Genomic DNA, 24,615 nt, shown 5'->3' on the forward strand with positions numbered 1-24,615 from the left:
AGACACTTCCATTTGTTGGAATCGCTGTAGTATAATGATTTTGTTAGTACAGAACCCATCATGGCCTATCTTCTGTAAAATTCTAGAACTGCATACTTCTTATAACAAAGTCTATTTTTGAATTGGTGTCCCCTTTTAAATCTGGCCCACATAAGTACACAATGATAAACAGCCCTGGTTTTGAACTCCCTTAAGATACATTTTACTGCAGTATGTTTAAGGGTGCTGATTAAAAAAAGAGAAGAATGAGTATGCCAGTTACAAGGTCTGAGATTAATGCACTTTTCCCAAAATGGGAAGGAGTAAACAAACAACTTACAGTTAGTGGTCTGAGAGAGGAGGATAGGTAAGATACATAGAGGGGTTCTAAGAAGAATCTGAAAAACAAAGTGACATTGAAACAATAAACATAAAAAAGTACAAATTAGGGGAATATGGTTTCTGTCTTTTTGTAATTTTTTTCTCATTTCAGAAAGTATTTGAAGGTGCTTTCAAAAGTCACAGATATAATAAAGTTCAGCATCCATATTGGAAAAAGATAAAGCAAATACACTAACCACCCATGCTAATATAGTTATTATAGAAGAGTATGAAATTTAACTCAGTTTTTTCTGATAGATTAAAACTAATGGGCCAGTAGTTCTCAGTGTCAAAAGCAACATAAGGATCAGGAAAGATGTCAACAAAATAACAAAACTGGGTTTGTTCAGAGAAGGTTGTAAGTCACCCAGACAACAAAAGTTTTGCTTGCCTTTAAGGATGGAAACCAGTTACACATGACTGGTAAAGAGTGAATGATACAAATGGGGAGAGGATACTATTGGTAATGAAAATCCTAAAACAGTACATTTCAGTTATTAGAGTAGTCTCTTAAATAAATTCAGAGTAGTCTCTTAAATAAATTCAGTCTCTTAAATAAATTCAGATTTCACTTTTTTTTAAAGATTTTATTTATTTATTCATGAGAGACAGAGAGAGGGGGGGCAGAAGCAAAGGGAGAAGCAGGCTCCCCAAGGAGCAAGGAGCCCAATGTGGGATTCGATCCCAGGACCCCTTGATCATGACCTGAGCCGAAGTCATACGCAACCATCTGAGCTACCCAGGCATCTGAATTTCATTTTTTTTTTTTTTTTAAGATTGTATTTATTTGAGAGAGAGAGCACAAGCAGGGGGAGGGCCAGGGGGTGAAGCAGACTCTCCGTTTAGTAGGGAGCCCAATGGAGTAGGGAGTAGGGAGCCCAGGTGCCCCAAGATTTCACATTTTGGATATGTCCCATTCAAAGCTGCTTGGTTTCAGAGCTATCCCACTCTCCTTTTACTTTATTGGCATTCTCACTAAAATTCAGTAAAAAAGCTTTCCTTCGTCTTTAAAAAACTCATAAAAATCTGCCCTAGAGGGGCGCCAGGGTGGCTCTGTTGAGTGTCTGCTTTCAGCTCAGGTAATGATCCCAGGGTCCTCATCGAGCCCCGCGTCAGGCTCCTTGCTCAATGGGAAGTCTGCTTCTCCTTCTCCCATTCCCTCTGCTTGTATTGCCTCTCTCACTTTGTCTCTCTCTGTCAAATAAATAAAATCTTAAAAAAAAAAAAAATCTGCCCTAGACCCACTCTCAGATTTGTATTTGTAGAGTGTTTGTAGCTTCATCTAGAAAAGTCCAGTGATGATTGTGGGTGATATACTGGAACTAGGAAAGGAAGAGAGCTTACCCTGGACCAAGAAAGAAACCTTTAATTGTTCTGCATGATATTCCTGGATTGAGGAGCAATTTCATTTCAAGTTGATTATTGGAGAGAGTTTTTTAAGCTCACAGGTTCAGAATGGGATTTCTGAGTCTTCATTTTGAAGTTTGACCAACACAAGTGAGATATAACGAAACCATAACCATCTTTAGTATTTTTTTTTAAGATTTTATGTATTTATTTGGCAAGAGAGAGCACAAGGAGAGCAGCAGGGAGAGGGAGAGGGAGAAACAGGTTCCCCACTGAGCAGGGAGCCTCATGTGGGGCTCAATCTCAGGATCCTGGGATCATGACCTGAGCCGAAGGCAGACGCTTAACCGACTGAGCCACCCAGGCGCCCCTTTAGTAGTTTTCGATTTCTGTGATATCAAATTCAGGTTCTGAAATTTTTCTTTAGATGCTCCCTGAAGGTTAATGTCATCTGTATTCTAATCTCTGCCCACATGTGGAGCTCTGTCCCAAGTTCCCCTTCCATTATCCCTTTACTGAGTCCTGGACTGAGAGGGCTCTTGCTCTCATACCATTGCGCCCAGATGCCTCTTTGGGGAAATAGTCCACACTGAATGAAACTTCTCCTAATATATCTAACCATTACTTACTTGACATTGAGACACAAAAATATTAAGAGGGGAAAATGGCAGAAATGATCCCAGAGCCACTTCCTGTGAAGGCACAGGAAACAGAGGTCTTTATTTTCTTTTTCTTTTCTTTTTTTTAAAGATTTTATTTATCTATTTGACAGACAGGGGATCACAAGTAGGCAGAGAGGCAGGCAGAGAGAAAGGAAGAGGAAGCAGGCTCCCTACTGAGCAGAGAGCCCAGTGTGGGGCTTGATCCCAGGACCCCGAGATCATGGCCCAAGCCAAAGGCAGAGGCTTAACCCACTGTGCCATCCAGGTGCCCCCAGAGGTCCTTTTTTCCTCCTAACTGACTACTTTCAGGCTTTCTTAGCTCCATGATGCTTGGAAGATAGGCATCTGACACATTTTAAAAGCTTGACCTAAGGATAGATATTTCTTTTCTCATCTGTTAATTATTCTTTATTGGGGTTTTGTTTCTTTTTTTAAAAAAGCATATTTTGAACTTCGGAGAGAAAATATCTGGCCTTTGGCCTCTTTTTTTTTTTTTTTTTAAAGATTTTATTTATTTATTTGACAGAGAGAGATCACAAGTAGACGGAGAGGCAGGCAGAAAGAGAGAGAGAGAGAGGGAAGCAGGCTCCCCGCTGAGCAGAGAGCCCGATGCGGGCCTCGATCCCAGGACCCTGAGATCATGACCTGAGCCGAAGGCAGCGGCTTAACCCACTGAGCCACCCAGGCGCCCGGCCTTTGGCCTCTTTATGATCCAGCAGTAGAGTGAGTCACTAGAGTAGAGACCCATTTCGTAGGAGACCCATTCAGCCACATTGTTTGCTTCTGAAATGAACTTCCTTCTATTTATAAGATAGGAAACAAATAAAAAATATTTATCTCTAAGTACTGCATTATATGACCTTATAAATGTTTGTTGAATAGACATTAAGTCATAAATTATTTCTTTTTATTACCTACCTAAGTATTCATCTGGAGACTGCAGGCTTGAGTCTGGCTAGAATTTATCATTGTTCTGAAAGCATACCGATAGTGCCAGAAATCAGGAAAGATCATCTCTTCTAATAATTCACTGGAAAACTCACCTTGGGCAAGTCACTTATCCTCTCTGAGCCAGCTTCCTCAACAAATAGGAGACAGCCTATCTGTTCTCTTGGGCTCCTCTTTACCTTGGGTTCTAATCTGTGGTCCCTTGACTTTGGTCCACACCACGCACATCTGTCGCTTAGCATCACAGCTCACTAGGAGAATCTGGAGAATAAGACAGGACTCACATTCAAGGATAAAAATTATTCAGGAGCTCAGGTGAACCACAGTGTTCATTCCTTCAGCTAGGTTGGGATATTGGCGTCGTGCCCATGGAGCTGGAGGAAGCAGGGACTGACCTAGACCACATAAATGCAGCAGAGACTTTTACCCACTGAGACTAGAAACTCTAGCCTTGCAGATAGCCTCCCTTTATTTCCTGGTCACCAGGGTATGCAGTCAGAATGGTTGTCTTAAGAGATGGCACATTCTCTTTGTGTGTGTTTGGTTTTAGTTTTCTGAAGTGAGAACTGTTAGTAACAGCCGGGAATCAGTAATTTTATTCCATTTTTGCTGTGTTCTTAAAAACAACAACAAAAAAAAAACATATTTCAACTGAAAACAGAATTTCATTTTCATTGGGTGTTAGAGAACATTTTTTTTTTTTTAGCATTGCATTTCATAAATATTCTAAACAGATTTGTCTGGTGTTCATTGGCTGCTCCTGCCAGAGTCACTGTGTTTTAACTATTTGGAAATTCTCCTATATTTGCTTATAGCTGTCAGCATGTTTACTGTGTTTGTTGCATATGTAATCAGTAAATTGTAATCATTATGAAGCACCTTCCCACAAGATTAATTTTTCATTTCATGTTCATCCCTACATGAAGAAAACTGAACCTCTTCTCATTTCTCCCCTTTTCTACCTCCCCCCTCAACAGTAAAAAGAACATAAGAAAGCAGCGAATGAAAATCTTATTCAATGTTGTTCTTGAAGCTCGTGAGCCAGGTTCAGGCAGAAGACTTTGTGATCTGTTTATGGTTAAACCATCCAAAAAGGACTATCCTGACTATTATAAAATCATATTGGAGCCAATGGACTTGAAAATAATTGAACATAACATCCGCAATGACAAATATGCAGGGGAAGAGGGAATGATAGAAGACATGAAGCTGATGTTCCGGAATGCCAGGCACTACAATGAGGAGGGCTCCCAGGTAAGGTTATGGGGGAATCCTGGGGTGGGCACGTTTTCTTTTCGGTGTTGGTAGTTTAATGCATTTTGAGAGACCGGATCTAGAGGCCTCACTTAGGTTGCTTTTCTCAGTGGTTAGCTTAATGCTTTGTCTTTTCTTAATTGTTAAAATGGCAGTTCATTGCAAAGGTTAGATGTTCATACTCTCTGTAAGCTGACATTCTAAATTTGAATCCTGCTCTTCCAGTCCCCGTATGAGTTTCTTATCTTCTTCCAAGCCTCATTCTCCCCGTCTGTGCCCTTGTGATACTGATAGTACTTATGTCAGGGCCATTGTAGGATTTAAACAAGAGAGCATACGCAGAGCACGTAGCACCCAAATGAAAGCCAGCAACAGTAAAGTCTTTGCTCATTGTTACTACCAGCAATAGCTGCATTTCTCTAGGGAAAGTCCACAAAATGGTATGATTATATAAGAATCAGGATGTCCTCAGAAAGGCACCTCTAAGTAAACGATTTTCAGTTCTTTATCGGTGTAGCTACAATACATTCTCCCTTCTTTGATATTTTTCTGTTTCATATTCTATATCTGTGTTTTTTATTGAAGTATAATTGACATGCAACTAATAGTTTCAAGTGTACAACATAATGATTTGATATTTACACATATTGCACTGTCATCACAATAAGTCTGGTTAACATCTGTCACCTTGCATAGTTATAAAATTTTTTTCTTGTGATGACAACTTTTAAGATCTACTCTCTTAGCAACTTTCAAATATGCAGTACAGTATTAATAACTATAGTTACCAGGCTATACACTATATCCTTGTAACTTATTTTATAATTAGAAGTTTGTGCTTTTTGACCCCCTTCATCCATTTCACACGTTCCCTAACCTGTGTGTCTGACAACCGCTGATCTGCTCTCTATCTGTGAGCTTGGGTTTTCTGTTTTTGGTTTTTGTTTTTTCAGAATATAGATGTACATGAGATGATACAGATTTGTCTTTCTCTGTCTGACTTATTTCAGCTAGCATAATGCCCTCACGATCCATCCGTTCTGTCACAAATGGCAAGATTTCATTATTTTTTATGGCTAAATAATACTCTTCTGTGTGTGTGTGTGTGTGTGTGTGTGTGTGTGTGCTTATCCATTCATCTATGAATGGACACTTAGGTTGCTTCCATGTCTTGTTCATGGTAATAATGCTGCAGTGAATGTGGATGAGGGTGCATATATCTTTTAGAGTTTCCTTTATCTACTTTAAAATCTCCCAGAAATAAAGTAACTTTAAAATCATGTGTTTCCTTTCCTCTTGCTATTACAAAATAAAGTAGGCACTGAGGGAACTTGTGATCAAATTTTCTGTCATAGGGGGATGCAGCTGTAGGGGCAATTAGGTGAGTAACTTTATTTTTGGCTACGTATTACCACCCTTTTTCAGTCTTCAGAGAGAGCCTAACCAGGGATTGTTGCTTTTCACAGATCAGAGGCCAGATTGTGAATTCAGACTGATATTAAATCCCATTTAACAGTATTTGAAGTATTGCTGTCTAACTATCATATACTTTTTCATTTTTATTTCCCATTGAGCTAAGTCTGCTACCTTGAATGAAGGTCCAGTGCAAGAGAGAGTTGTGAAGAAAGCAACACATGTAATTATGTTTTAGAACTTCTGTAAAAACTTGCAGTGATTCTGCTGCAGTAGTTCTAAACTTTAGCATTCATGTCTGCACATTAGAATCACCTAGAAAGCTTAAACAATAAACCATTTGAGGCTAAGGCCCATCCCGCAGAGATGCGATCTGATGGCTCTCTAGTGGTCTCAAGCTTTATGTCTATTTCCCAACTAGGCTAACCTGTGTTTTGAAAACTTCTTTATAGATGAGTGTTCTACTTCAATAGGACATTTTTTAGAAAATAATTTTAAATATATTTATGGAATACAGGTGTACAACGACGCGCACATCCTGGAGAAGTTACTCAAGGATAAAAGGAAAGAGCTGGGCCCACTGCCCGATGACGACGATGTGGCTTCTCCCAAACTCAAGCTGAGTAAGGCAGCCTCACACTCGTTACTTAGTTCAGTCCGTCAAGGGTAGATTCCTGACTCAATGAAATCATGTCTCATTAAGTGGTGAATGTGAACTCACTCTGGCAGGGAGTTTCCTTTTCTCCTCTGAAACGCTCTCTGTATTTTAAGTAGTTCAACTGTGGAACATATGTGGGGAACAGATTATAAAGTCAGAGGTTTTGTTTACTCTCTAAATGCTATGGCCATTTTGTAAATATTCAGTAGTAAGACTAGGTCTTTTTTTCTGTCTCTTACGCCTGCAAGAGTGTAGTGGCAGATTTGGTTTTTTGTATGCTCATTTGCTGAGTACTGGAATTAAAAATGAATCCCAGCAGCAGAGATCTTAGAACTTGAGAAGTTAGAGATGCTCAGCCACTGTGCTGTAAGTTAACTCCCTTGTCTTTGGAGTGTGGTCCGTGGATGGTGATGTTATTAGAACTATGAGGGGAGAAAAGACAACAAAAGCAGTTAATAGCATTGAGCTAAACAAGAGGTTTCTGCCTTATTTAAAATATGTAAATAAAATAAATACCGAGCAAGTTATAATGGTGTTGTCATATATTCTTTGGAACTACATTTGCTGAAAGGGAGAAAACAAACAGACCCTGCTTTTTTTTTTTTTTTTTTTTTTAGTATGAGTTGACTCTAAACTGAATATTGTAATAGTTTTGGGTATGGTTTATTGCTAAATGATGATTCCTTCTTCTTAAGGCATTTATCCTTTCTTGGAATTGTGAAAGCATGCAGGTTTGCAGAAATGTAAACCTTTTATTCTACTTTTTAGGGACACAGTGCCTTTTAAAAATAGAATTAATTCTAGGAGGCGCTTGACTGCCTCAGTCAGTGGAGCATGCAACTCTTGATCTTGGGATTGTGAGTTCAAGCCCCTCATGGGATATAGATACGACTTTAAAAATTAAGGGACGCCTGGGTGGTTCAGTCAGTTGAGCATCTGAATTGGTTGCAGCTCAGGTCATGATCTTAAGGTCCTGGGATCAAACTTTATTGGGCTCTGTGCTCAGCCGGGGGTGTGGGGGGGTATCTTCTTGAGATTCTAAAGTTCAGAAAAAGGAGATTTTAAGGTGTAATGTTGATCTCCTTTTCATTTCTCTACTTTGTATTATGAAAAGTTTCAAATGTATATGAAGAATGGTACAACAAAGCCCTGTATGTACCAGTTACTCAGAATCTCTCAAGATCTTGCCGTACTTCCTATATCCAGTTTTTTCTCTCCTTTTTTGTTCTGTATTATTTTAAAGAAAATTCAGTGTCATTTCATTTCTACATAGTTCAGTGTGCATTTCTATATTTGCAGGCATTTTCTTAAATAACCATGGAATCATTATTACACCTAGTAAAATTAGCAGTTTCTTGGTTTCATCTAATACCTGACACATTTTCAAATTTTACTGATTATCTCATGAATGTATTTTTACAGTTGGTTTCTTCACATCAGGACCTAATTAAGTTCTGTATATTACATTTGATTGTCACGCCCTCTGTTCATAGTCTAGAGCAGGCCCCTCCCTTTTATATCCTCATGCCACTGACTTCAGAAACCAGATCACCTGGGCGCCTGGGTGGCTCAGTGGGTTAAGCTGCTGCCTTCGGCTCGGGTCATGATCTCGGGGTCCTGGGATCAAGTCCCGCATCGGGCTCTCTGCTCAGCGAGAAGCCTGCTTCCCTCTCTCTCTCTCTGCCTGCCTCTCCATCTACTTGTGATCTCTCTCTGTCAAATAAATAAATAAAATCTTTAAAAAAAAAAAAAAGAAACCAGATCACTTTGTATAGTTTCAAATTTTGGATTAATCAGTTCACTTTCTTACGATATCAACTAACTTTTCCCTGTACTCTTCTCATTTCTTAAAAAATGGTAGTTTACCCGAGAGGCTTGATTAGATTCCTTATCAGCCCGGCAAGGATGCTTGCTTCATAACACAATAGGTTTTCTGCACTTACATTGCATCACATCTTGGAGCAATGTCCGTTTGAGGTAGAAGCTAAATAAGGTCCATATAACCACAGTTGATGGACACTACTTTTAATCTGTAAATCCCCCTCTCAACTTTCTTTTTTTTTTCCTTTGCAGTTTATTTGTTGAAGAAATTGGGGCTATACTGCAGCTTCCCACAGTCTGGGCTTTGCTAATTGCATTCCTTTGCTGTGGTTTATGTGTTCTCGTCTCCTTGGCATTTCCTCTAAATTGGTAGTTGGAGCAAGAGGCTTGATTTAAATTAGATTTAATCCTCATCCCCTCCTTTTGGCACAAAAACCAACTTCAGAGGTGGCGGATGGTCTTCCACTGGGTAGCCCGGTAACAGCTGTTTGTTCTCCCACATGTTAACAGCTTATTGATGCTGACTCCATTAATTCATTGAAGAGGTTTAAAATAACAATAGTCTGATTTTGTCCTACCTTGCTCATTTAGCAACTGGAGTACTTCTGTATAGAGAAACTTTGCCTCATCCAATATTTGGTTACCCAGTAGTACAATTTTTGCTTGTTTGTCTTATTTTGTTTTGGGTTTTTTGAGAGGATAAAAGATAGATTCCTACCCCCCTTTGTTTATCAGTTTCTAAAGCAATGCCTTGGTTTACCAGTATCTGCCAACATTTACCCAGTTTGTCATTCATTTTTATATATCACTAAGAACTACTAAATTTAAACATGTTGCTGGGTTTTAACTCATTGCAGTTGTTGTCCTTATTGATGCTCCTCTTGTCCCAGGCTGGCCACTGTGTTCTACTGACATGACCACATTGACAGATTCTTTACTGCCTTGTGTTTCAAGATGCACGAGGCTTATCCTGTGCCAACTGTGAGTCAACCATTTACTAAGGAGCTACTGGTGTTAGTATTTGAAATCTGTATTTCAGAATTATGGCCAATGTAGTCAAATTACATGGGGTTGTACTGCTACTGTCATTGTTGCCGGGATTTTCAGTGGACAGAACTAGGAAATCTTGTGTGTGTTTATATTACATTTAAAGATAAAATACATTGTGAGTTCATACTGATGCTCTTAACTGAGATTATAGCTACAAGATTTTTATTCGTGTTCTGTTTTAATATCTGGGTCTCCTTTTCTCCTGTGATAAAAATCTCAGTTCTTGGGGCACTTGGGTGCCTCAGTCTAATAAGCATCTGCCTTCGGCTCAGGTCATGATCTCAGGGTCCTGGGATTGAGCCCCTTGTTGGGCTCCCTCCTCAGCGGGGAGTCTCCTTCTTCCTCTCCCTTTCCCCCTCCCTACACTTGTGCTTGCTCTCTCTAATCAATAAATAAAATATTTTTTAAAAGAATCCCAGTTCTCAAGGATGCTGCAGGTGATGGTAGGTGCAGATGCAGGTGACATAGCTAGTCATTTGCTTTATTCTATGTTTCACAGCTATCTTAACATGATAGTGCTTATTACTCTCACTAAAAATATGATTACTAAAAACAGTTTAAATTTGTTTCCAGTTTTTTTTGTCCATAAGATAGACTTCACTAGAGACGTGCTAATTAAATTCTTTTACAAATCACTTGGAACACTCCCTTATGATAATGTTTTACCAACTGTATACAAATTTGGGTTCATTTATTTTATTTTATTCATTTAACATTAAATCTCTTCTTTTAGGTAGGAAGAGTGGAATTTCTCCTAAAAAATCAAAGTACATGACTCCAATGCAGCAGAAACTAAATGAAGTCTATGAAGCTGTAAAGAACTATACTGATAAGAGGGGTCGCCGCCTCAGTGCCATATTTCTGAGGCTTCCCTCTAGATCCGAGCTGCCTGACTACTATCTGACCATTAAAAAGCCCATGGACATGGAAAAAATTCGAAGTCACATGATGGCCAACAAATACCAAGATATAGACTCCATGGTTGAGGACTTCGTCATGATGTTTAACAATGCCTGTACCTACAATGAGCCTGAGTCTTTGATCTACAAAGATGCCCTTGTCCTGCACAAGGTCCTGCTTGAAACTCGGAGAGACCTGGAGGGAGATGAGGACTCTCATGTCCCAAATGTGACCTTGCTGATTCAAGAACTTATTCACAATCTTTTTGTGTCAGTCATGAGTCATCAGGATGATGAAGGAAGATGCTACAGTGATTCCTTAGCAGAAATTCCTGCAGTGGATCCCAACTTCCCAAACAAACCTCCTCTTACTTTTGACATAATTAGAAAGAATGTTGAAAATAATCGCTACCGACGGCTCGATTTATTTCAAGAGCATATGTTTGAAGTCTTGGAAAGGGCACGAAGAATGAATCGGTAGGTTTTCCATGCTATTTCTTTTTGAGAAGTTGTGATTCAATGCAAAACAAAAGAAAATTCTGCTTTGATATACTGTTTCAGCTTAGGTACATGGTTATATTCGGTGGGGTGCTGTTTTGAGTTCTTACTTGGCCACAACATCTAGAGCACAAGCATATGCTATGGGGGAGAGCAGGCACTGCCACATCATCTGGATCCGGGCCCGTGGGAAGGAATATGGGACAAATTTGAAGATCTGTTGGAAAGCATAAACTCTTAAAATACAGCCTCTTACAGAACGTGTTTTTTTAAAGGATGAAATGCTTATAATTAGAAATAGTAGTGTGATTTTTTTTAAAGTTTGAGTTCAATCCAAGCATGCTTTGAATAAATTAAAGTAGCTCTTATGTTGTTGATCTGAGGTTAGCCAATCTAAATTTGATCACCATTTCTAGTTCCTAAAAAGGCTTCTTTTTTTTTTTTATATCTCAGATTTCTCACTTTTAAGTGCCTTTTGCAGATACTGAATGTACTAAAAGAAGCCATCAAATTTAAATTTCCATCAAACTTGAATTCCCTTTTAATTTTGATGTGTGTTATGGCTTTGCCACGCAAGAATGGTATTACTGGCTATTTAAACAATTTCAGTTCAGCCGTTACAGTGTCTTCTGTGTCCTTTGAGACTGTCTTGAGGGAATATAAAAAGCTAAAAATACAAACCCTACCTACCTGGAGCTTACAGTCTACTATGTTGAAAGGAGACTTTTAGGCAGTGGGTGTAGAGTAATTCCAGCTGGGGAATCTGGTGAATCCTTCATTTGTTCTGGATCTCGAAAGAAAAATTAGTAACGTTTGCTGTTCCTATTAAGCACCTGCTCTTTGTAAAGCATCATGCAAAACGCTTTATCTACATCATCTCTAACTCTTATAATAGCCGTTCTAGGTGATAATCTTCCCACTTCGCATTTGAAGAAGTGCACAGACAGAAGTAAGTTGCCTCAAGTCACACAACTAGTAAGTGGGGTGGCTCCTCTTGTTCCCTACTGCAGAGCTGGTCACCAAGACACCAGTTAGTGGAGCCCAGCCGTAGATGATCAGGCTGTGCTCTGTGCTCTAAGTCCAACAATTGGGTTAGGACCTGTGCTTAGGGAAACATAATTCCAAGCATGAGACAACATATAACAACTTGCTATGTAGTAAAGATGGTGGAGTAGGAGCTCTGTGCTAGAGTTCTGAAAAGACCTGAGGCATCGGGGGAAAGGAGAATGGGAGGGATATAGATAACACGAGTGGTTTGACTGAAAGCACAGGGTTAGAGAATGAATATGGTCTGTTCAAGAGATAGGGGAGTTGGGGTCATATTGGAGAGGCGCTTGAGTGAGACATTTAGGAAATGGTCCTTAATGTTCAGCAGTGGAGATAGAAATGAATGAAAGAAAGGTAGGGAGACATCTTGCAGTCAAAATTTGCATTCTTTATTTTCACTTATTCAGCAAGTGTTAATTGAGTGGCCACCAGTTCTAACCATGTTCTAGATACTTGGGGTACATGAGTGCGCAAGACACAAATTCTCTTTCATAGAGCTTAGACTTCATTTTTGTTCTCAGTTTTCTTAAATAGTCCTTAAGTCTAAAGTCGCTCCTCTCCTCCACTTCTGCCCTGCCCCCATTCCATCTTGGGGTTAGGTCTGTGGGTCTTCCAAAACTGCATTTGACTCTTACAACATTAGCAATTTTGTTTATCTTTAATAGATGATGTGTCTGTTTTAAGAAATGAGCAAATTTGTATCTCTAGGAAAATGAGCTCTTTTCATTCTCCCATTGTTGACATGATTTGCTTTGGAAGGTAAGCCTTGAAGGTAGAGTCTTGGGTGCATTTATTTACATGAGGCAGTGATGAGTTTCACCCTTGTCCCCAGAGCCTTTCAGAACTGAGGGAAGCTGTTCTTTATCTTTGTGAATGAGGGTCGTATTATGACTGCTTATGGTACTTAAGCATAGCCCCGTGCTGCTCAGGCAGGGATGCATCATTTCAGTGAGTGATAAACCGTCGTTCTAGCTCTTTCACCAGTAATGAAGATGTATATCTCAAAAATACTAAGTTCATTAATCTAATGAATTTCTATGTTGATCTCCAGCAGTGTTCATGCTTCTTTACACTCACCCCTCTTTACCACTGGCACTCAATATCACTTAGGATCTTACACCCTGAAATAGAAGGAGTCTGAAAGTTCCCTCAGGGGACAGTGGTCTGTCCGTCAGCAGTATTCAGTAACAGCACGGCACTGACTCATGCCAATCAGCCACTGGCTTTCCTCGTCTGCTGGCAGCATTCCTGAATTCAGTTCTCTGACCACCTTACAGAAAGAGGGACCCTTGGGAAGACAAGGACAAGGGAGGCACTAAGAGCTTCCTGTACTCTTAATTATTTCATTTTGCTGGATGTCTGCCTTTTAAAGATTACCCACCAGCTAAGGGGAAAAAGTTATTTTCTTTTTCCATCTTTAGTTTTTGTTCTTTTGCATGCAGGCAACACTGATCCTCTTAGATTAATAAATTCTTCATATTACTTTGTTGAAACAAAACAGGAAAGATAAGTCAGATGTTTAATGGCCGTGTACAGAACTTCCATTACTGAACAGCCTGACCTGATGGAATTACACATCTGCCCTTTCAGTGTAACAGGGGTTGCCAAAAGTGCATTTTCATTTTTAACTTTAATACTTAAAATTGTAAGCTCTTATAAAATGAACTTTAACATCAAGTGAACAGTCTTAAGACATTTCTGTTCAGAAAACAGGCATCAAAATAATATCAGAGGAGTTTCTTCCCTTGACCAGTTTTATTTTTATTGCTTTCCTACAAGTATTATCATTTCTATAACCTAAAAAGATTTTTTAAACCTTTCCAGAAACATTCATTTAGGTTGTTATTGGCAGTGTTTTTAGATTGTTTGCCAGTTCACCTTTGCTGATGGGGAGAAGCATTCCGGAGGCTTCACTAACATTTGATGCTCTAGTGGTGGGTATCAGCAGGCAGCTGACTGGGCTTGCTATGCCTACCCGTGTCCCCCAACCAGAATGTGTTCATAACTGCTGCTAGACTTTGTGGTTACTTTGTGAATCATTTTTCAGACCCTCATATTCCTAGTTAATAGAATTACGTTTAAGCCATCCTCAGACCACCGTGGATTAGAGATAGTAAAAAAAAAATTTCTTCTAGTCTAAATTCTGAAGCTGATTTTACCCAGTCCTCTCCTCTCATTCTGTAAATGAGGAAAGCGTCTTTTAAAAGGTTTCAGTGTGGCAGATCATTTTTTCCCCATCTTTCACTATGTTGCCTCTGCTGGTTCCCCAACATTATGTAGTCATTTCTGGGAAACTGACATGAACACTGACTCTGAGGTTTGTAACCGTTATAGGATGGATGCCCTCATGATTTGCAGTTTAGGGTCAAATATTTGCTGGGGCCTATCAGCCTAGGGAGGCATGATAGAGATTCAAAGAGAAGAAAGTGGACATTGCCTAAATCTTTTGTCAATGCTTTATATAATGTGTGGGTCCCTCAATTAAGAGAAAGTAAAAATTAATCCAAGGAATAGAGACAAGTAAGTGTCGTAAGGGGTAGTCCTTGTCAGGGTAGTCCTTGATCATGGCAGCCCCCTTCTGTGGCAAGAATCAACAGATGCGTGCGCCTTGTTTTTCCCCAGAAAACTGTGGGAGGCCTTTTCTTATACGTGAGCTGTATAAGAAGTGAGCCTTAAGAAAGAGAAAACTGGTGGGTATGAGGCTTGCTGAGGTAAAATGGCACTTCCCGTTGTTCTAAAACTTTCAAGGAGATACCCTCTGTATAGAAGTACCATTATATCCATTAGCGTGTTACAGAAGCATTGGGTAGGGTCCTCCATGTAGCCAAGGTGTGGGAAGGAAGCAGCTTGTGTGTCAACAGGTACTCTTGATGCCCTTGTAGGACAGACTCCGAAATCTACGAGGATGCGGTAGAGCTACAGCAGTTTTTTATTAAAATCCGTGACGAACTCTGCAAAAACGGAGAGATCCTGCTTTCACCAGCACTCAGCTATACCACAAAGCATTTGCATAATGATGTGGAGAAAGAGAAGAAGGAAAAATTGCCAAAAGAACTAGAGGAGGATAAACTAAAACGAGAAGAAGAAAAAAGAGGTTGGTTTCTTTTCATTTTATTAAATATGAAGAATTATTTTACTCTGTTCTAGTTCTGGCTCTCCGAGCCAGCTGCGGGGATGAATCCTGTCTATGTGAATGTTGACTCTTTCAGAATGGACGTGTTGAGATAGAAATGCTTTTGTCGTCCTCGGTTTGATCAGACTATTAACAATTGAAGTGCTGTGTGACACAGCTGTGGGCCTTAGTATTTCAGGAACGGTCAGTTAGCTCACAGGAGTGGAGCTCACCAGGTCAAAATACTATTGGCAGAAGAAGCCTGGGGACCTGCTTGGAGCTGGGGAGCATTCTCAGCAGTGAGTGCGTCAAGATTCTGCCCTGTCATGAAGCAGGACGGCTTTCCTCCTGCAGACTTGGGCCAGGGGAGATGATATTTTGGTTGAACCACAATACTAGGAGGAAATTTTTATTTTCATTGTATCAGCCCCAAAATGTTACTTTGAGTTACTTGCTAGAATTTAGAAATATTTTGACAGTGGCAGCTTTTATTAGAAATTTGATCATTTCTGGACTCGCTAGAGTCACTGTCATGGCCAGCCTGCTGGCCCTGCAGCCAGTGGTGCTGCTGGTGGCACCAGCGTGGGGCTGGGGCAGCCAGGACCACTGGGACTGGGACACGGCCGCACCACTGCCCCACAGGATGCAGAGCACTAGGCTCACTTCATTGACGTACTCTGCGACTGGGACGTACTGGCCGCACTCTCCACGGAGGAGGCGGTGCATGGCTAGGCCTTGGTTGATGTCTTCTCGCTCAGCACTGGGCCCCCGAGCATGGGCAGCAGCCTGCCCTACTTCTGCCTGAGCCCATTGTAGCAGTCAGTTGGCGGCCGGCAGGAGAATCCACATGCTACAACAACCATGTCTTTGGCATAGACTAACTTCTGCAGGAAGCATGTATTTGATCCCCAAAGTCCCCTCTCTGCTCACATAATACTGTCAGGAACTGTTACTAATGTGAATGAGATGGAAATGGACTTCGCCAGGCATTCACTGTTCATCCAGTACCCTGAGATGAAAACCTGGCCTTCCAGCCATAATTGGTTATTTGCCAAGGTGAGTTTAACCAGCGTCTGGATCCTGGACCACTTTGGTGGACCAAAAGTAGTGACACCCGAAAATACTAGAATGTCACATTTTAGTGAAATAGAATGCAGCAGATTTAACAGCACCAATGAGCTTGCTTAGGATGGTTTATACAGACTTTAATTAAGGGCTTAATGTTTGTGGAACACTTCCTACGTTAACCAGTTTTCTTTCACATGTTGGTTTATTTGCTTGCTTGCTTACTTGTTTACAAAGTGGAGTTGGACTGTTACTGGATTTCTTGGAAGATGTGGTTGTTAGTTTTTTTTCATATTTTGAAGCCATTTTCACAGAGGTATGTCTTTCATTATAAGTATTTTTCCTTATAGTTTTTCAGTGGTGCTCCTTTGAAGAGGAGCCAGTGCCAGATTCAGATTGCCGCTTGGCATTTGAAGGTACTCAAAGATGTGTCCTTAATTTCCAGAAGCCACTATGCTAGAGAGAGGGCCTGCCTCATCCACGGCCGCACCTGCGCTGCCCAAGCCCATGCACCCGCGTATGTGTGGCCGAGACACACATAGAACTTTCTCCTCGTGGTCCATCTGTGTCTAACAGGCCTCTGTGGTATTGATCCAACATGGGACAAGACCATTTCTTACAAAGAACTTCTCTTTTCACTTTTCAAATCTAGAGTATAAATGACCTAGAGGAAAAGAAGCTCAAAAAACGTTTCCTGAATTCGATTTCCCCACCTAAATGGACACAGTATAATCAGTGTCCTCACTCAAAGCATATATATACACACGTACACTTTATACTATTTTCTCTTTTGCCCCCAAATGGGCTTGCAAAAGGAATAAGAAGGATGCAGGGAATTTTGTGTAAGTCATTTCTGGTGTTCTTTTGTAAGTAAAGTTTACCGGACATGGACCAGAGTAAAAACCCCCTGCTCCCAAGTGCACTCAGTAGCTTTTTAAGCAGTGCTGCCCTCAGCAGTGGCCTAAGGCTTCCTCAACTGCTGTAAATCTTTAAATAGCTCCCGTGCTGTTACTGCCTAAATGAGGTCATCAGGAAGAAGATAACATGATTAAAAAAAAAAAAAATCACATTTCTTCGGAAAAGAAGAAACCATTTGGTTTTATTACCTGTATACATGCTTTCAGGAAATGTTACAAGGTCATGAAGAGATGTATCAGGAACCAAGCTGCTGAATCCTTAAATGGATAAGAGGAAGGATGTGGAGTACTAGTCGTTATGTTTGAAAACTACTCAGCGAACTAATGTTTTTTGGGGTTTTTTTGGGTTTTTTTTTTTTAAGATTTTATTTATTTATTTGACAGAGTGAGCAAGTATAAGCGGGGGAGTAGCAGGCAGAGGGAGAAACAGGCTCCCAGCTGGGCAGAGAGCCAGTGTGGGACTCAGTCCCAGGACCCTGGGATCATGACCTGAGCTGAAGGCAGATGCTCAACTGAATGAGCCACCCAGGCACCCTAAAGTGAACTTCCTTAAAATCCAGGAAACAGCTTCCCTTTAAGAAAAATGATTTAGGGGTGCCTGGATGGCTCCATTGGTTAAGACTTTTGACCACGGCTCAGGTCATGATCTCAGGGTTGTGGAATCGAGCCCTAGTTCAGGTTTAGTGAGGAGTCTGCTTGAGATTCTCCCTCTTACTCTGCCCCTCCCCCTGCTTGCTCTCACTCTCTTAAAAAAAAAAAAGAAAAGAAAAAAGATTTCTATTAAACTTGGTAAAATTGTTTTTTTACTCAAAATAATTAAAATCATTATTTTACTGAGGAAAGAAGAAATTTGATCATTTCTTATAAGGCTTTTATCATTGTTCATTCTTTTCATGAGACAGCTAGCTACCTTTTCTGAGCATTATTGACACACAATGTTACATTAATTCCATGTGTGTTTCTTATAGAGTTGAGTTCACATACATACCTAGGATTGTGATTTTCCAAGAGTTATGTTAGTCTTTAGCATCACATTTGCTTAGGGCTTTTCTTTCTGTAGGTAAGAAAACAAAATAAAATTGATTTAAAGCAAATTCTCATGCACAATGACGTATGCGAAGAAGAGAAGGGAACCTGATTGGCGAGAATATTTACCACCATAAGGCTAGCCGCACAGAACCCAGCCACTTTGCCGCCAGAGGGGATGTTCTCATTTAGGATGGCGATAGTGTATGTGGTTGAGGGGTGTCTTTGCCAGCTAAAAGTGATCAGTACAGAGGTGAATGGGGTAAACCTGCAGCTTTGCTAGTCAAGATTACAGCTGAGGTTGAGGGATATCCTGGAAAGTAGCCATAGAAGGTCTGACACAGCTCTCATATACTCTTGGCTGACTGGAAAACTGTGCCCATGCAAGCAAGATGGAAGAATCTAACGAAAAGCAAAATACAAGGGATACTTGAAAATTAATTACAACTTTGAATGTGTCCCCCAAGCCACATGCACATCAGTTAGCAGAAGGTGAGTCCTTATAAATTTGAGGTGTTTGAGGACAGTCTTCACCTAAATCATTGGCTGACCTTTGGCTAAGCAGACTTTGGTGCACACCTTCATTCCATGTGTCTTCGTATACTTATGTTGAGAGTCTCAGAGAACAGAAGAGAAAGAAAGGAGGAGAAAAATACTTGCAATGGCTGTAAACTTCAAATTTGTTGGAAAACAGTAGCCCATGACTCTAAAAACACTAAGTAGACACAAGGAGAACCACCTCTAGTTACATCTGCTGAAAGAAAAATCTTGAGAACAATAGTATGGTAATGGCTCTGAAGAAATAATGGAGGTCAGAAAGCAGTGACATGATACTCAAAGTGCTAAAAGGGACAAGAACTGAATAAACCAGTATAGCCAGTGAAACTATCCTTCAAAAATGAAGCTGAAATGAGACATTCCTAGATAAACAAAAACAGAATTCACTGCTGGCAGATCTTCTCTGTAAGAAATACCGAAGGAAGAGCTTCAGGCCAAAAGAAAACAACACCAGATGGTTGGCTCGAATCCACAGGAAGGACTGAAGAGTAGTGGAAATGGTAAATTTGTGGGTAAATATAAAAGTCTGCCTGTATTTTTTCATTTTTCTTCTCTCAGTTTCTTCCAAAAACATTAGGATTGTTTAAAGAAAAAGGTACAACCTCATTGTTAGGCTTACAGCATTTATAGAAGTGTTATATATGACAATAGTAGCACAAAGGAATGGAGCTCTTTTGGAGCAAAGCCGCACTAGTTAACAAAATCAAGTTAGGATCAACCTGAAGTAGATGGTGATAAGTCACAGATGCATATTGTAATGCCACGAAAAACAAATAGCAGTAAAAACCCAACAGAGGAATTAAAGTGCTACACCAGAAATACTTGCTTGGCGCAAAAGAAGGCAGTAAAGAAGGAAAAGAGAAACAAAAAACATAAGATATGTAAAAAACAAATAACAAAGGGCAGACATGAATTCAGTCATATCAATAAGTAACTTACAGAGGCGCCTGGGTCGCTCAGTCGTTAAGCAGCTGCCTTCAGCTCAGGTCATGATCCCGGGGTCCTGGGATCCAGCGCCCACATCAGGGTCCCTGCTCAGTGGGGAACCTGCTTCTCCTTCTCCTCTGCAGCTCTCCCTGCTTGTACTCTCTTGCTCTCTCTGTCAAACAAATAAATAAAATCTTTAAAAAAAAATTACTTATTATGAGTAGACTAAACACTTGGATCAAATTGCAGACTGAATTTTATTTATTTTTTATTTTTTTTAAAGATTTTATTTATTTATTTGACAGACAGAGATCACAAGTAGGCAGAGAGAGAGAGAGAGGAGGAAGCAGGCTCCCCGCTGAGCAGAGAGCCTGATGCGGGGCTCGATCCCAGGACCCTGGGATCATGACCCAAGCCGAAGGCAGAGGCTTTAACCCACTGAGCCACCTAGGCGCCCCTGCAGACTGAATTTTAAAATACCTAACTTTATGCTGGTCTGTAAAGGACTTGTTTTAGAGCCAAAGGCAAAAATAAGCTGAAAGGAAAAGAAGTGGGAATGATGTACTAGTGAGTTGGAGTGGCACCATCAATACCAAATGGACTTTTAAGAGAAGAACTATGACTGGAGACAAAGAGGGATACCTCATAGCGTTAAAAGGGTCAGGACATTGGAACATGTAGTATTTATAAATGTCTATACATCTGATAGTGGAGCCTCAAAATACATGAAGTAAAAACTGACAGAATTGAAAAGAGAAATAGTTTAATAATTATAGTCTCAGTACTCCTTCCTAAGCAATTAATGGACCAACTAGACTAAAAATCAGTATCTTTTCTCATCAGTCAATAGACCAACTAGCAAAAAGTACAAAAGACTGGAATAGCATTGCTGTGGACTGGAAATTTACGTTCCCCCAAAACTGATGTGTTGTAGCCTCCTCTCCAGATGGTAATTGGAGGTAGGGCCTTTAGGAGGTAATTAGGTTTGGGTGTGGTTGTAGGGGTCGAGCCACCACAAGAGGACTGTTACCGTTATAAGGGGATGAAGAACAAGTAGACGACTATTTGTGAACCAGAAAGTGAGCTTTCACCAGACACCAGATCTGCTGGCACCTTGATCTTGGATTTTCCGCCCTCCAGAACTAAGAAATGAATGTTGTTTAAGCTACCCTGGCTATGGTGGGTTTTTTACAGCAAGCTAAGACATGGACTGTCAACCGGCTTGATGGTTGATGTGTGAAACACTGCACCCAGGGACTGTAGAATACACATTCTTGTCAAGCACACAGGCAACATTATCTCGGACCATACGCTAGGTCATGCAGCAAGTTTCAGAAGATTTAAAAGGATTGAAATCATACGAAGGTTTGCTCTCTGAACACAATGGGATTTAGACTAGAAATTAGCAACAGAAAGAAATCTGGAGGATCCCCAAATATTTGGAAATGAAGTGGTTCACCTCTAACCCATGGATCAAAAATGTTACAAGAACAATTAGAAAAATCTTGAATGGAATGCAATGTATGAAATGTATTTAATTAATTAAATGTATTAATGAAAATGATATGTTAAAATTTATGGGCTATATCTAAAGCAGTTCATAGGAAGAAACTTATAACTTTAAATACATATGTTGAAAGGAGTAAAGATCTAAAATAGGTATGTTTCCACCTCAAGAAGTTAGGGGGAAAAAAGCCAATCAAACCTGAAGTAAGTAGAGGAAATAATAAAAATCAGGATGGAAATCAATGAAAGAGGAAACAGAAAATGCCAGTGTCATAATGGGTATGACATTTGGGACAATCCATGTTGTTTCTACTGACAAAATTTTGTATACTTAGGCTTTTTTTTTTTTTTTAAGTTTTATTGACACTTCTTGGCAATGCAAAATTAGTAACAGCTGCTTCTTGAATTACTGTAAGACTGTTCTGAAAATGTGGCCTCTAGGCAAACAGCATCAGCATCACCTGAGAACTGATGAGGAATGCAAATTCTCAGGCTTTTGATCTCAGTTCAAGTCTTGATCTCAGCTCAGGTCTTGATTTCAGGGTTGTGAGCTTTCAGGCCCCCACTTTGGGCTCCGTGCTGGGTGTGGTGCCTACTTAAAAAAAAGAAATGAAAATTCTCTAGTCCCACTCCAGACCTATCAGTTCAGAAACTTGGAGGGTGGGACCCAACAGTCTATGTTTTAACAAGTCGTGTAGGTGGTTCTGATGCACACACAGTTGTGGGAATCGCTGCTCTAAGGCTTTAGCTCTAGCGGAGGAGCAGGAGCTTATGACAGTACCTGCTGTCTTGCTTCTTGGCGGATTAGCAATGATACGTGAACCCACTAGGCAGCCTTGGTACTGACATTTTAAAAACTGTTGGTCACTGCCCTTGACTGATCCTTTGTCACGAGAAAATATTTCCAGCGACTTAATCTGTGAAAAAGGCTTGTGATAGAAAAACAGAGCCGCATAAAGAAAAAACACAGTAGGAGATGTTCATTCCTTTCCCATTGCTGTGCCTGTCTCAGGAGCCTGCAGGCCTTTGCTGACAGGAGGAAAGGGAGCCCTGCTGCACAGAGCTGCTTTCTAAGGCTGCCAAGAGCAGCCCTGTTAACACTGGTTTTTTTTTTTTTTTTTTTTAAGATTTTATTTATTTATTTATTTGACAGAGATCACAAGTAGGCAAGAGAGGCAGGCAGAGAGAGAGAGAGGAAGGAAGCAGGCTCCCTGCTGAGCAGAGAGCCTGACATAGGGCTCGATTCCAGGACCCTGGGATCATGACCTGAGCCGAAGGCAAAGGCTTTAACCCACTGAGCCACCCAGGCGCCCCTATGTTGATGTTTTTTAAACATCAGCTCAGGGACTATATTTCCCAGTGGTGGGACTGGAAGTAGGTAAGAAGTGGTGCTTTGCCATACAATGTGAAGTCAGCACTAGAAGGACTGATAAGGAAGGGGGACCCAGAGGCTTATTGTAACTAGCCATGAGAGGACCGTAGTCTGCTTCAGATCACCCTGTGTCAGGTAACTCAATTAATATTAAAAAGACAGCAAACCACCAGAAAGTAGGATAGTGGTTGTATATGTCAGTCAGCCCTCTATGTCTTTAAGCCATAAGAGGAGGTGTCTTAATAATGATGGAAATTAAGGGAAACTAGAAGATCTCACACACCCTGTTTTTGTATGAAATGTCAAAACTAACCACTCATACAAGGGGAAGTAAGCAAAGGTAAGAGAACATGGAGGCCTTTCACTTTAACGTGGCAGACTGTACAGATGCCTACTGCTAGTACATCCCAAAACACCTCTAAGATGATGGAAAGGGGATTTTAAAGCAAAACAAAAGACATAAATGTAATCCATTCCCCTCCTCCAAAAAAAAAAAAAAAAGAAGAAGAAGAAGAGAGAGAGAGAAGGAAAGCAACAGAGAAGGAGATGGTGGCAATGAGAGTTTGGGTAAGTTGCCGACACTGGCTTCCCTGCCAGCATCTGATGAAGAAGAGTAGTAGGCCTGCAGGTGAAAGCCATCCGCACCAGCTACGCCCGCAGATGGAGGTGTGAAAACAGCTGAAAGTCTACATTTAAAGGAGTTGAACCTCTGTTCCCTTCCCCAATCCTTTCGGTGATTGCCCTAAAGTGTCTAGACCAAGAGACAGCAGCTGTCTGAAAGGCTAGAGGTACAGTTCTGAGAGGATGTGTTCTAAGTCGTGAGACCCCTTGCCCTTTAAACTTGTTAGCTCTGGCATGCCAGCAGTCACGCTTACGGACAGATTTTTCTTTTGAGGGATGGGTCTGGCAAGGGGGAGAAAACTGTACATAGAGAACTTATAGCCAGTTTTTTTTTTTTTTTTTAGCATTTTGCTAAATATATATTAATGTATCAAAGTAACTGGTGGTATAACTTAAGTTGACACAGTTATAGGTCAAAGTCATTCAGTTTTAAAATGTTTTTAATGACGGCAGAAAGGAAACATTTAGAGAAGGATTAGCAGATGAAGAAGAAAGCTCAGAGGCAATGGAACAGCAAACAGAGAAGGAGGAAGATAACAAAGAGATCAGCCCAAGAGGCTTAGTTAGAATCCAAGTGATCGCAGGGCACAGTTCTGCCAGGCTTTCTGCCAGTATGTAACAAGGATCTCCTTTCCAGCAACATTTTCTTCATTTCCACTTGTGCCTTCTACTGCCAAGTCCTTAAGGTCCATTTCTCTGCCAGTCTATTCAAGGCTGCAGAGGGTTTTTCTCTTCTCAGAATTCTTCTGGTCTCTGTTCTTGTCCAATTCCAAAGTCACTTCCCTATTTTTTAGGTGTTTGTTGCAGTAACACCCCTCTACCAGGTATCAGAATCTCATCTAAATATTATCAGCTTTATGTGCTCAAAAGTCCTAAATCTTATTATCTAAATCATTTAAATGTATATAGATGGGTATGATCTCTCCTGGGACACAATTCCTCTCCCATCTGTGGACCTATGAAACTAAAAAACAAGTTCTTTGCTCCTATTACATAGTGACGGCACATTGCATGGGATAATGAGAGACATTCTCATTCAGAAAGGGAGAAATGGAAGGAGTCATTAGTTCCAAGCAATCTTGAAATCCAGCTGGGCAGTCATTAGAAATATTCCTCTGTGGCTCAGCACTCTGCCCTCTGCATCATCTTTTTTCATGAAAGATAGCATATGTTTGCAGGTGAGCACTTTTATCAGCCTGTTTCCTGTCTCTAGAATTTTGGGGGTTTAACTAACACTCTTTCATTTTGTACTGTTTCTGTACCTTTCAATTCAGTTCACCATGTTCCTGCTGGTATATAATCTCAAGAATCTTGTGAATCTCTTGTGTATCTTATAGGGATTCATTTGACTAATCAAATACTAGATAACATTTTCCACCAAAATTGGCAAAACTTTTTAGAAATGATGTGGGGCCACCTAGGTGGCTCAGTCAGTTAAATGTCTGTCTTTGTCTTAGGTCATGATCCTGGGATCTTGGGATTGAGCCCCACATCAGGCTCCCTGCTCAGCAGGGCGTCTGTTTCTCCCTCACCCTCTGCCCCTCCCCCCACTTG

The 24,615-nt window shown here is 40.5% G+C and overlaps 1 protein-coding gene and 1 pseudogene across 25 annotated transcripts in view; both read left to right on the forward strand.

Moving 5' to 3' along the window:
• PBRM1 (polybromo 1) overlaps positions 1-24,615 on the forward strand; it is a 131,262-nt gene that overhangs the window by 56,759 nt on the left and 49,888 nt on the right. For all 25 annotated transcript variants that reach the window (XM_047692109.1, XM_047692071.1, XM_047692064.1 and 22 more), the window contains 4 exons: positions 4,295-4,571; positions 6,502-6,607; positions 10,247-10,889; positions 14,840-15,051. In XM_047692109.1, the coding sequence (XP_047548065.1) occupies positions 4,295-4,571; positions 6,502-6,607; positions 10,247-10,889; positions 14,840-15,051 (1,238 nt within the window). The remainder of the gene's footprint in view (positions 1-4,294; positions 4,572-6,501; positions 6,608-10,246; positions 10,890-14,839; positions 15,052-24,615) is intronic.
• On the forward strand, positions 15,062-16,257 carry LOC125087772 (protein CREG1-like; annotated as a pseudogene).

Source organism: Lutra lutra, chromosome 1 (genome assembly GCF_902655055.1).
Source record: "Lutra lutra chromosome 1, mLutLut1.2, whole genome shotgun sequence".
In the NCBI taxonomy this organism is placed as follows: domain Eukaryota; kingdom Metazoa; phylum Chordata; class Mammalia; order Carnivora; family Mustelidae; genus Lutra; species Lutra lutra.